The sequence below is a fragment of the Manihot esculenta genome, chromosome 9 (genome assembly GCF_001659605.2).
Source record: "Manihot esculenta cultivar AM560-2 chromosome 9, M.esculenta_v8, whole genome shotgun sequence".
Taxonomy (NCBI): Eukaryota; Viridiplantae; Streptophyta; class Magnoliopsida; order Malpighiales; family Euphorbiaceae; genus Manihot; species Manihot esculenta.
The window spans coordinates 8196072-8208553 of NC_035169.2; the positions used below are offsets into that span (position 1 = coordinate 8196072).

The following is a 12482-nucleotide window of genomic DNA, read 5'->3' on the forward strand; positions in this document are numbered from 1 at the left end:
CATATAACCTGTAAACCTGTATAATCCCATACATGATCAACAACATACATAAAGATTAAAACTTTTCTTTCCATATACATCAACCCAACTCAACCTGTACATAAACATTAGCATAACATTGATCCCTCTGTGGAATCTCATCAGTGCCCCCAATGGGTGACATAACATAAGTTGAGTTGATTTACATAAACATCATAAAAATCTCTAAGATCATGTATTAAAAGGGATAACAACAATCTATGGTCAAGCACACTTCTAACATCCATAAACATCATCTCATTTCATAGCTATATTGATTAAGACTTTACATTACAATTTGATCATGTCCATTGCTAACTATTACATAAACAAAACTTCATTACTCTATCCGGACTCCTGCTCTATCTTGTACCTGCAAGCCTGGGGGTAAAGGGAGAGGGGTGAGCTAAAAGCCCAGTGAGTGAACTATAAAACATATTAACACTATGCTCTAATGAAATGCATCATAACACAGACAGTTCACATAAGGGTTGGGTGAACTTGTCACCAATTAGTCCAAGCTAACATTGTGCCAGGCCGTAGCATGGGGTCCTGGTCTTCCTGTCATACATACATTACTTACCATTATCCCAGGGCCTCCTCTAGGCTCCTGGTCTTCGAGTCCCACAATCGTGCCAGGCCGTAGAATGGGGTCCTGGTCTTTCATTACAATCGTGCCAGGCCGTAGAATGGGGTCCTGGTCTTCCTGTCATGGACTAATTGGGTCATCCAACATTCACTCACATCAACAACAATCGATGCAATGCGACATATTCGTGAATACTAATGCAATCATCCTATTGCATAATCATGATGCATGAAACATGATAAAACATTTAATTTAAAAGATTAAGTTTAGTTCCACTCACCTCTGGCTGACTCTGACAACACCGAAGCAGCTGAACTCACTGCTGGGGTCCTCGGTTCCTCGGGTCCGAACCTACACAGGTGGACTCAAATGAGGGACCAAACACACCTGAACATAACTATAAACTACTCCCCAAAAACCCCCTAAAACATTATGCAAACATCACATAAAAACATGCAAGAAATGGCTGAACAGGGCACTTTCGGCGGCGGGTTCGGCGGCCGAAAGTCCCTCCAGAGCCGAAAGTCAGGCAGGTTCGGCGGCACCTTCGGCGGCCGAATCTCCCAGACAGAGACGAAAGTCCTCTTTCGGGGGCAAGCTTCGGCAGCCGAATGCTGCCTCCACAGGAGGGTTCGGCGGCCGAAAGTCCCTTCGGCTGCCGAACCTGGTTTCTTCCCAAAGGGCAGAAACTTGGTTCACATGAGCCTCTTGCCTCCCAAAACCTCAAATCATGCATATAGCTCAACTAGGACATGCATACAAGTTCCTAGGGGTCTCAAACAATCATATACCCCAACTACAACACTTCAAACACACACAATCCACACACATTGTTCAAAACATCAATATTAACCCATAACTCAACATATATCCTAACATGCATTTCTACCCAAAGAACTCATAAAATCTTACTTAAAACACATAAGGAGCTTAAGATCGGCTCTTACCTCTTGAAGATCGAGAGGGAGACGACCTAAACTTGGAGATCCACGAAAATGAGCTCCTGAGTTCCCAAAGCTCCAAAACTTGTTTCAAAAGTTCAAAACCTTCAATGCAAGCTTAAAACTCAAGAAAAATGGTGGGGATTTGAAGGAAGAACACTAGATTTGGAAGAGGGAGGTCGGAAGCTAGCTGTGGCCGAAAATGGGAGAAAGCTCGCCCATTTCGGCCAAGTGACCCTTTTATAGGTGGCTGGCCAGGCCACGTTCGGGGGCCGAAAGTGCTTCCGCATGCATGCCATGTTCGGCGGCCGAACTTGAGTTTCGGCGGCCGAACCTGGACTTCCCTCACTCATGCTTTCGGGGGCCTAACGTGCCTCCAAAACGCATGCATGTTCGGCGGCCGAACTTGACTTTCGGCGGCCGAACCTGGGTTTTCCTCCAAGGACTTTTCATGCAAAAACTCATTTAATTTCATACTTAAAACACTAAAATTCATGAAAACATTTTATAAAACATGTTTTTACCCTTCTAGAGGTTCCCGACATCCGAAATTCCACCGGATGGTAGGAATTCCGATACCGGAGTCTAGCCGGGTATTACAGCATCAACAGAATTGCCAGTAAATATAATATCATCAACATACACCAGCAAGATCAAAAACACAGTGTAATACCCGGCTAGACTCCGGTATCGAAATTCCTACCGTCCGGTGGAATCTCGAATGTCGAAAACCTCTAGAAGGGTAAAATCATATTTTTATAAAATGTTTTAATGTATTTTATGATTTTAATAAGAAAGAAACTGAGTTTTGAATGAAAAAGACCATGGAGGCATTTCCAGGTTCGGCCGCCAAACCTCAAGTTCGGCCGCCGAACGTGGGATAGTTAGGGGGGCAAGTTAGGCTTCCGAAAGCGGCTCAAGTTCGGCCGCCGAACTTGCATGAGTTTTGGAGGCACTTTAGGCTTCCAAAGGTGGTCTGGCCAGCCCCTATAAAAGGGCTCCATGGCTGAAACGGGCGAGCTTTCTCCCCTATTTTCGGCCAACGGTGAGTCCATGCTCTCCCATGGTTGGTTTTGTTGATTTTCCTCAAATCTTTCAAGTTTTAACGAGTTCTAACTTGGTTTTGAAGAGTTTTGGAGCTAAGATCAAGTTTTGGAGCTTGGAGACCCAAGGAGCTAGATTTCTCCCATCTCCAAGTTTAGATCGCCTCCCCTCTCGATCTCCAAGAGGTAAGAGTAGATCCTTAGCTCATTTCATGTTTTAAACAAGTTTTATGAAAGTTTGTGGGGGTAGAAATGCATGTTTAGGTTAATGTTGAGTTTTTGGTTAATGTTGAGTATATGGACAATGTGTGTTGTATATGTATGTTTGATGTGTTTTAGTTGGGGTTTAAGATAGTTTGAGGCCCCTATGAGCTTATGTATGTGTGTATACATGTTGTGGAAGTGTTGGTTTTGAAGTTGGAAGGTGTTGGGAGGCAAATGTGCATTGTGGAGGCTGAGTTCTGCCCTTTGGAAGAACTCAGGTCGGCAGCCGAAGGGACTTTCGGCTGCCGAACCTGCCTGTGGAGGCAAGCCTTTGGCTGCTGAACCCTGCCCTCGAAAGTGGACTTTCGGCTCTGGAAGGGAGTTTCGGCCGCTGAAGGTGCCGCCAAACATGCATGAGTTTCACCTCTGGAAGGAACCTTCGGCCGCCGAAAGTGCCGCCGAAGGTGCATGACTTTCGGCTCTGGAGGGACTTTCGGCCGCCGAACCTGCTGCCAAAAGTGTCCTGTTCAGCCTTCCTTTGCATGATTTCTATGATTGTTTTAAGGCGTTTTAGGGGGTTTTTGGGGAGTATTTTAGAGTCATGTTCATGTATGTTTGGTCCCTCATTTGAGTCCACCTGTGTAGGTTTGGACCCGAGGAACCAAGGACCCCAGCAGTGAGACAGCTGCTTCAGTGTCTTGTCAGAGCTAGCCTGAGGTGAGTAGAATGACTCTTTACGTTTCAAAGCAAAAAAAATGAAAGTTTTAGCATGATTCACGCATCATGAATGCCATGAGATATATTAGGTTGTTTGCATTAGAAGTCACGAATATGTTGCATTGCATATTTTGTTGTTGATGTGGATGAATATTGGATGATCCATTAGCCCTTGTATGGTATGATATGGTATGATGATGATATGGTACGGAAGTCCAGGAAGACCCATCCTACGTCCCTGGCACTATGTAAGAAAAAGTCCAGGAAGACCCATTCTACGTCCTTGGCATATTGGAATGTTATGATATGTTATGTAAGAGAAAGTCCAGGAAGACCCATTCTACGTTCCTAGCACTACTGGATGTGTTAAGGGCTATTGGTGACAAGTTCATCCTTAATGTGATTTGTTTGTGATATAATGCATTCCATGAAAGCATGAACTTTAAATATAATGTTTTATTATTCTGCTCACTGGGCTCTAGTAGCTCATCCCATTCCCTTAATCCCCCAGGTTGCAGGTACGGGATAGAATCAGGAGGTCAGCAAGAATAAGAAGCCATGTTTTATGTAATAGCTAGAAGTGGACATGAGAATGATGTAATGTAAAGTATAGTACAGTAATGTAATGTAATGATGTTTATTGAGGTTTAGAGTTGTGCTTGACCCTAGTATGTTGGTTAATCCCTTGTACATGGTCTATAAAATGTTTTATCACTGTTTATGTAAACTAAACTTAAATTATGATATGTTACCCCATTGGAGTATTTGATGAGGACTCCAATGTGGGGTTTGATGTTAATGATTATGAGTTGTGCAGGCACAGGTTAAGTTTGGTAAATGAATGAGAAAAGTTCAAATTTTTATGTATATGTTGATCATGTATGGGATTAAACAGGTTTACAGGATGTAAGTTAGGCTTGCTACGGGTCCCGGCGGCCTTATGCCGATCTGGATCCTAGCGCCGGTAGCGGTCCGGTTTCCGGATCGTTACACACAGAGTCAGTATGCTGTGTGAAAAGACAGTGGTCATGAGAAGATTGCTCAAAACCTAAAGTCTTAAGGAAGGCTGTAAATTCATGTTCCATTGTCTAGAGGCCTGTTTAAGGCCATATAGAGACCTTTGAAGCTGACAGACTTGACTAGGTTGGGCCTTGTAATAGCCTTAGGGAGGTATCATGTATACCTCTTCATCCAAATGTCCATGTAAGAAGGCATTATTAATGTCCAACTGAAAAATAGGCCACTGTTTTGTGGTTGCCAAAGCAATGAAAATTCTCACTGTGGTAAGTTTTGCCCTCGGGAGAATCTGTCTTTGTAATCCAGTCCCTCAATTTGGTTGTAACCTTTGGCAACCAACCAGGCTTTATACCTGTCTACTTCCCCATTAGGCTTGAACTTCACTTTATATACCCATTTACAGCCTATGGCCCTTTTGTTCTTAGGCAGGTTGGTGAGAGTCCAGGTATTGTTGTTTTCTAAGGCCTGAAGCTCTTGCTCCATAGCCTCAACCCAGTGAAGATCTTTGGAGGCTTGTGAGTAGGTTTAAGGCTTGTGAGCCTTGTTAACATTGCAAATGTAGGATCTGTGTGAAGGACAGAAGGACAAAGTTGCTGTTTGCAAAGGATTTACATAATCCTGCATCCAAATGGGTGGTTGTCTAGTCCTTTAAGTCCTTCTAGGTGAAGGACAGACTTGAGGCTCATTGTTAATATGGCTTTGCTGATTGGCTCATGTTCTCGGGCAATTAGGCTCTATGATAGGCAGGGGAAGTGCAAGACCCTCACTGTCATCACTATTATGTTTGAAGGGGAAGATATTTTCATAGAACACAACATCTCTACTGATAAAGAGGCAATTGTCAGCAATATTGTATAGTTTATAGGCTTTATGGGTGTTAGCATATCTTATCATAACAGCCTTAATGGCTATTTCTTGGAATTTTTCCTTCCTATTGCCCACAGAGGTGGCATAACATAGGCATCCAAACTTCCTAAGATGGTAATAATGGGGTAATGTTCCATAGAGCCTTTCATAGGCTGTGTCCAGTTGAATTGTTCCATTGGCATTCCACTAATAAGGTAAGTGGCTATTAGAATGCATTCTGACCAGAATTGTACTGGGATATGAGATTGTATTTTCAGAGCTCTGACAGTGTCTAGGATGTATATGTGTTTCCTTTCCACAATCCCATTCTGTTGGGGTGTGTAAGGACATGCCCTTTGGTGAATGATACTTTTAGTTGTGAGCAAATCAGTATAATCATGGCTCAGAAATTCTTTTTCATTATCTGTCCTAATGATCTTGATGGTTGTGTTGAATTGGGTCTCAACCATACCAATGAAATGTTTAGTTATGCTAAGGGATTGAGCCTTCAAATGCAACATGAAGCTCCAAACAACCCTGCTATAATCATCAACAATTGTAAGAAAGAATCTAGCTCCAGTAATGGAGTTAGTCTTATATGATTCTCATATGTCAATATGGATCAAATCAAAGGGTTTGGAAGCCAGAGTCTGGCTTTTGGGAAAGGGAAGTCTGGTCTGTTTTGCTAGAGGGCAAATAGGACAGTAAATCGTAGTGCTATTACTAATGTTTATGCCTTTGATATGTAAGATTTTATTAGCAAAAGCATGTCCTAATCTATCATGCATATCAATCATGGTCAGAGCACATCTTTCAAGGTTCTTGCACTGCACATAATTTCATTTATTAGAATCAATCATAGTATTTACAAGAGTATGAAGATTGACACTTTGTTTCATGATTTTATTTAAGCAATATCTAATGTCAATATGAGAGAAACTCATCTGATCCAGCTTAAAAAAACCTTTCTGTTTCTTTCCTATGGCCACCATTTTCTTATTCAGTGGGTCCTGTATGATGCAGTAGTCATAACATATCACAAAACAGTATCCATACTTACTTATCAATTGACTAACAAATATCATATTGTAATGGAATTTTGGTACATACAAAACATCATCCAAAGTTAATTGATCAAAGAGAGTTAACTTTTCAGAATAAGATACTTGTATTGTGTTTCCATCAGGAAAACACACAGATATGTGTTTGTGTAAAGGATGCAAGGAAGTGAAAAGAATCCTATCTAAACACATGTGATTTGTGGCTCTAATGTGAAGAATCCAAGTAACATCAGTATCTAATTGAGCACAACAATTTTCAGGAGCATTGAACTTACCAGCAAAATCCATAAAATGAGATTCAGATTCAATTGAGGCACTTGGAGTTGCAACTCCTTTCCCTTTCACTAGTTGATTAACTTCTTGCATTAATGAACTCAACATTAATGTCGATTCATTAATTCTGGTTGAGGTGTCAAAGTGATCTAGGGGTTTGTCCTCTATAGGCTTAGTTCCCTTGACTGCAGCCACCATTTTGGTGTCTTTAGAATGCCTAACTGGATGAGTGCCAGTTCTGTTCTTAGATTTGAACCAATTTGGGTACCCAATCAATTTGAAACACCCCTCTCGAGTGTGCCCATCCATGTTACAGTACTAAGTGAGCCTTCTTAGTGTCTAATTTTATAGGCCTGGTTTGGTTTTGTGAGTGGTTTCTATTTAAAAGTACTAAAGATTCTGAGTTGTCATTCATGGCTCCCAGAACCTCCCTTTGTGATTCAAATTTAACAACCATGGAATATGCCTTATTAAAAGTTGGCAAAGGATTCATTTCCAGAATTTGGTCTCTGACAAATCCAAAGACCTCATTCTGGCCCATTAAAAATTGCATGAGCTTGTTACGATTAGTTATCTCAACAATAGCTCTGGACGCCCCACATGTACAAGTAGGCAGAGTTTCTATCAAGCCAAGCTTGTCCCAGAGCCTCTTTAGCTTAATAAAGTAAACCGAGACCAAAGTGTTCTCTTGAGCTATAAGGGAGATTTTTCTGTGCAACTCGTATACCATAGGTCTGTTGCATTCTCCAAACCTCTCACTGATCTTTAACCAGAGATCTATGGCCGAGGCAGTGCATATAAATCTATCCACCAATTCTTTGGAGATGGAATTCAAAATCCAAGATGTGACCATGAAATCACATCTCTTCCACTGTTCATAATTCTTAGATTCCTTACTAGGTGCCGAAACTGTTTTTTCGACAAACACTAACTTCAACTTGGCACCGAGGGCTATTCTAACAGTCCTATTTTAAGATCGAAAGTTAGATCCTACCAGAGGTACAGAGACTAAAGTCATACCTGGATGACTGGACAATTGGAGGCTCAGAAGATCTCCCATTCCCTGGTTCTGGCTTTGTCCCTTTTTCGATGCCGCACTTTATTTTTGCTCTTTGCTACTGTTTCCCGTTTCGTCATCGTCAGATCTATTAAGGACACTTAGTATAATTCTCATGTAAGACACAACACGCCGCTGTGAGCTAACCCTAGCTCTGATATCATGTTCGAACTGAAGCACATAGAGAAAGAAAAAGAATTTGAAATCTTTATTTCTGAAAATAGAGAGAAGATTACATTGTCTAAAAGTTTCATGCTTTCTTATATACCCAGACATAAACACGTTTCTAACACGTGAAAGGACAAAAGGCACACAAGTTACAAAAGGCATAAAAAAAATAAGTTTCACGTTTTAGGCAACTTGTATATTAATAAAACGATGCACATTAATTAAAATGACACAATATTATAACTCAACAAATATTTATTAATTATAATTATTAAAATTTATTTTAAATAAATATTAATTTATTTATTTTAAATAAATATTAATTAATTTATTTGATGAAAATATAATTTATAAATATATTTTAGCTGGAAAGCCGATTACATTACAATTCTATTATTGTAGTTTATGTTTTCTTCTATCTTTATCTTAAATTTTATTGTCTATTACAGTCTTGAAATGCAATTTTGTTAATAGCAAAAAAAATGCATGATAATAACTGAGTTTTGTTTTAAAAAAATATTATTTATGAATTTTCCTTGACATTTGTTTGGATTAAGATCTCTATTATAATACTACCTTTGTTCTACAATAATTATTTTAAATAATTTTTTATTCTAAATTATTTTTATTTTGATAATTTAAGATGATATTAATTGTTATAATTTATAATATATAATTTATCTAAATATCCTTTTAATAATTATGGTTTTTCTCTATATTAGTATTAAATGGCTTAAACACAGTAAGGATATTTTTTGGTGCTCCACTAATTAATAAATTTACCCAGAAAAAATGTAATTTTTCTGGTATGGCTTAAAGGACAAGAGCCTGTGTGTCTGCAATCAAATTAATTTAGGGCCATACAAGTGTAGGCCTCAAGTTTTTCCCATGTCTATTAGAATAGACCGGTTTACAATATTTCATGCAGGCAGAAGCCCTGAAACTTCTCATTATCCTTTTTTTTTAGTATAAATTAAAAAATTTGAATACCAAATTTATATTTCACTTAAAATTGACTAATTTTTTATTATAGTGTTTCTTCAAAATATTAGATTTTTTGAAATTTAAATTTAAAAATAAATATTTTTAGCATTATAATTTTTTATTAAAAAAAGATGAGAAAAAATTCCAAATTTTTTATTTTTTTATTTTTATTTTAATAGCGCCAAATGCTAAGACTTAAAACATAAACCCCTTTTTTAACCGTTAACACTGAAAATTCGTGGCTTAATGGCTCTTACATGAAGCTGTTATTTTTGGGTTTCCTTCCTCTTTTAACTTTTTTCAGCTGAATAAATATTATTAGTTAAAAATAATTAATTTTCTAATTTTATATATTTAGTTAATAATATTTCTATTTTACTAATTTTCAAATTTAAATTGTATTCATTTAAAATAAAATATTTCAAAATTTGTCAATATTGCTAATATATTTATCTGTTTATTTATTTATAAAATAATTATTTATATAATGAATCAATATAGAATTTAAATTTAAATTCAAGTAACTTAAATTTTTTCTTTTTTTTTAACACACGCTTTGCATATAGCTTAAGCAAATATAAATAATAAGATAAAGTAATAAATTTGAATTTAAAACTAAAGAAAACTCCACATTATTGAATTTAAACTCCATATTTCAAAAAATAATAAAAGAAAAAACATTCAACAAAAGACATAATTTTTTTTAAAAAAAAAATCTTTGTTGATTGAGCTCATTGGTAAACGAGGTAATAATAAAGGCCCATAACTATGGACAATAATTAGGTCAGAATTTATTATATTTACGTTACGCCAACGGCTATCAGAATGTACTTCCTGCTAATGCCTCCTTCACTCCACAGTCTGATTTTGCCACGTCTCTTGACCCCACCACTTATGCTGACGTGGCAACATCAGAACGAACTACTTGGCCATCATACCCCGAGAAATTACACTGAAAAGGAAATTAGGGTAAAAATACATACAAGACAAAACGGTCGATGATGATTACTCCGGCCATTCTTTCTCCGGCTGGAACATTTTTCCGGAGATACTTTGTATGTTTGTGTGAATCTCTATGTTAAACAACGACGCCGTTTTTATCACCAGAAACGTCATTCGTCTAGAACTATGTTTTCGGATGATGAGTGTGGCGAATTTCTGTCACGAGCTGGAGATGGTGACGGAGTATAGTAAGGAGGCGAAGCACACGGAGTAGAAAACGGTGTCGAATCATCTATGTCAATCACCATAGCAGAAACTGCAACCTCTTCCAAAGAGAAGGTCCTCGATTTCCTCTTCTTCTTTTTCCCTTTCCTCTCTTCGTTCTCTGCAGGAGAAGAAAAATCTGTCTCCATCTCCTCTCTCTCCTCTTCTTTTATAGTGAACAAAACCCTAGAAGGCCCGTACAGTGCATGCCGCTTTAGCATCTCATCCACATCCGCATCCGTCGGCGTATTCGGTGGAAGTGGTGGAGCCGTAGCAGTTGCTGCTGTTGTTTCTGCATCAGGTTCGATGCGCGAGTTCTGGTTCTTCCAGCAGAAGAAATACAGTAACTCTTTTGATGGCGTTGGATAGTATGGCTCATCGCTGAACTCAACGTCACGGCTAGAAAGGTTCCGACTCCGAAATCTTCTTCGACGCCAGAGCACATAGAGAATCTCAGCCACCAGAATAATCAAAGAGACGGCGAAGACAATGGTAAGTGCCGTGCATATCTTATTCAAGGTGGTCATAGCTAGCTAACAATAGCAAGGCAGCAGTAATAATAATAATAATAATAAGAAGAAGACGAAGAAGATGAATTTTACATGATAAACCGAAACTAGTAATTAAGAAAGCTTTCCTTGGTTTGCTTTGATGCTTGATTTTACCGTTTACCGGCAACTGTGCCGGTGTAAAGAGGAATCAAATGGAGAATGGAGGAATTGGGGTGAGCTGGAAAAAGAAGTTACCGGTGGTATCCTCGGAGAAAACGAGAAAGAAAGAAAATGAAGGTTGTTTTGTTGGAAAGAGGAACGGAGAAGGTGAAAGAAAAAGAAATAAAGAAGAGAAAAGAAAAGAGAATGGGAGGGAGCGGAGAGCGAGAGAAGGGTGACGTGGATTTGCTTTATTTTAAATTTTGAATTAGTTAGGCGGATGAGGAGTTGCTATCTGAGAGCTAGTGAAGCCAAAATTAAAACTCACCGTCTTTGCACCGTAAAGTTTGGTGTAAAAAAAGGGATTATTTAGATAACATTTATCTTCAATAATTAATTATTAAATATTCATATAATTAAAATATTATTTAATATATACTATTAATTTGATATTTAAATAAAATAAAGTTTAAAAATTCATAAACGTTTTTTAAAATATAAAATAAAAATTTAAAATTTAAAATATATTATATTTATTCAGTACACTAACCACAAAATTAAATTTATGAATAGAATAATTCATATTTATATAAATATTTTTGTATTTTATTGACCTTGATACCGTTTTGAGTAGTATACAATTTGTAAGTTTTGGTTACTAACTTCATAATTTGAGATAATGTTTTGTTAAAAAATGACAGGGATGGGACCCACAGAAAAGTAAACGGTCGTCGTCATTTAGGTTGAGGGTCTCAGTAAGCCCGTTTCGTCTCGTGATTGTTGCGTTATATCTCATCCTTTTGTCATTTTCGGTACTTACATCTTTTATGAGGAAAAAAAGGCATTCCATATCCATTGCTTTCAAAATATTTTTCTATTAATGATTTTTTTTTTATCTTTATTTCTACTTAACAAAATAACTATTGGTACAATTTTCTAAAGCGTTTTATTTTTCACTTTTCTTTTTAAATAAAAAAAATCAAATTTTCTCATTTAAAATAAAAAATAATTAAATTGAATTATTATAAAATACTTAATTCCTAACAAATTGAAACAGAACCAGATTGAACTAGGGCCTTTTTGGGACATTATGGGTAGCCCAATTTTCATCCTCCCTGTCCTCCTTTTAAAGAGAAAAGGACTAGACATTAAAATAGGCAAATATTTGAGATGTCCTGCGCATTTCCGTTTGGTAAGAAAACTGCCAATACTTCGACAAGTAAAGCCAAAAAAAAAAAATTTAATAAAAATCTAAATCTTTTTATCAAGTATTTATCAATTTACGTTCAACTTTAGATACAAATTAACGTTAATATTAAAATTTTAGAATTAAATTAATAAGATTAAAAATGACAGAAAAGATTTGAATTTATTAGGCTTTTATTTTTAAATTTTCATATCATGGGGCTACAAAATAAAGTTGTGTAGTGGATAATTTGGTGATGTCGACTTGGGCCAATCCTCAATGTGTGGGACCTCATGATTGGATTGGGCTTCGACATTGCATATGTTTGGACTGCGGTTATTATCTGCTGAAATCTTCTCACTCCAGATTATTTTCTGGCGGAGTATAATGAAATAATATATTTTTATTGTGATTTTTAAGTTCCATTTATTTGGAAAAAAATAAGTTGCATATGATAATTATATTTTGTGAAAAATATTTTTTAAATAATTTATTTTAATATATAATTGTAATATTAAAATA

At 37.1% G+C, this 12482-nt stretch overlaps 1 protein-coding gene across 1 annotated transcript; it reads right to left on the reverse strand.

Annotated features, from left to right (window-relative positions):
* Positions 1-9659: 9659 nt before the first annotated feature.
* Positions 9660-11004, reverse strand: LOC110622290. Its single transcript, XM_021766757.2, has one exon. It carries the CDS (start codon positions 10649-10651, stop codon positions 10031-10033), a length of 621 nt encoding a protein of 206 aa, XP_021622449.1. The 5' UTR covers positions 10652-11004; the 3' UTR covers positions 9660-10030.
* Positions 11005-12482: the final 1478 nt, after the last annotated feature.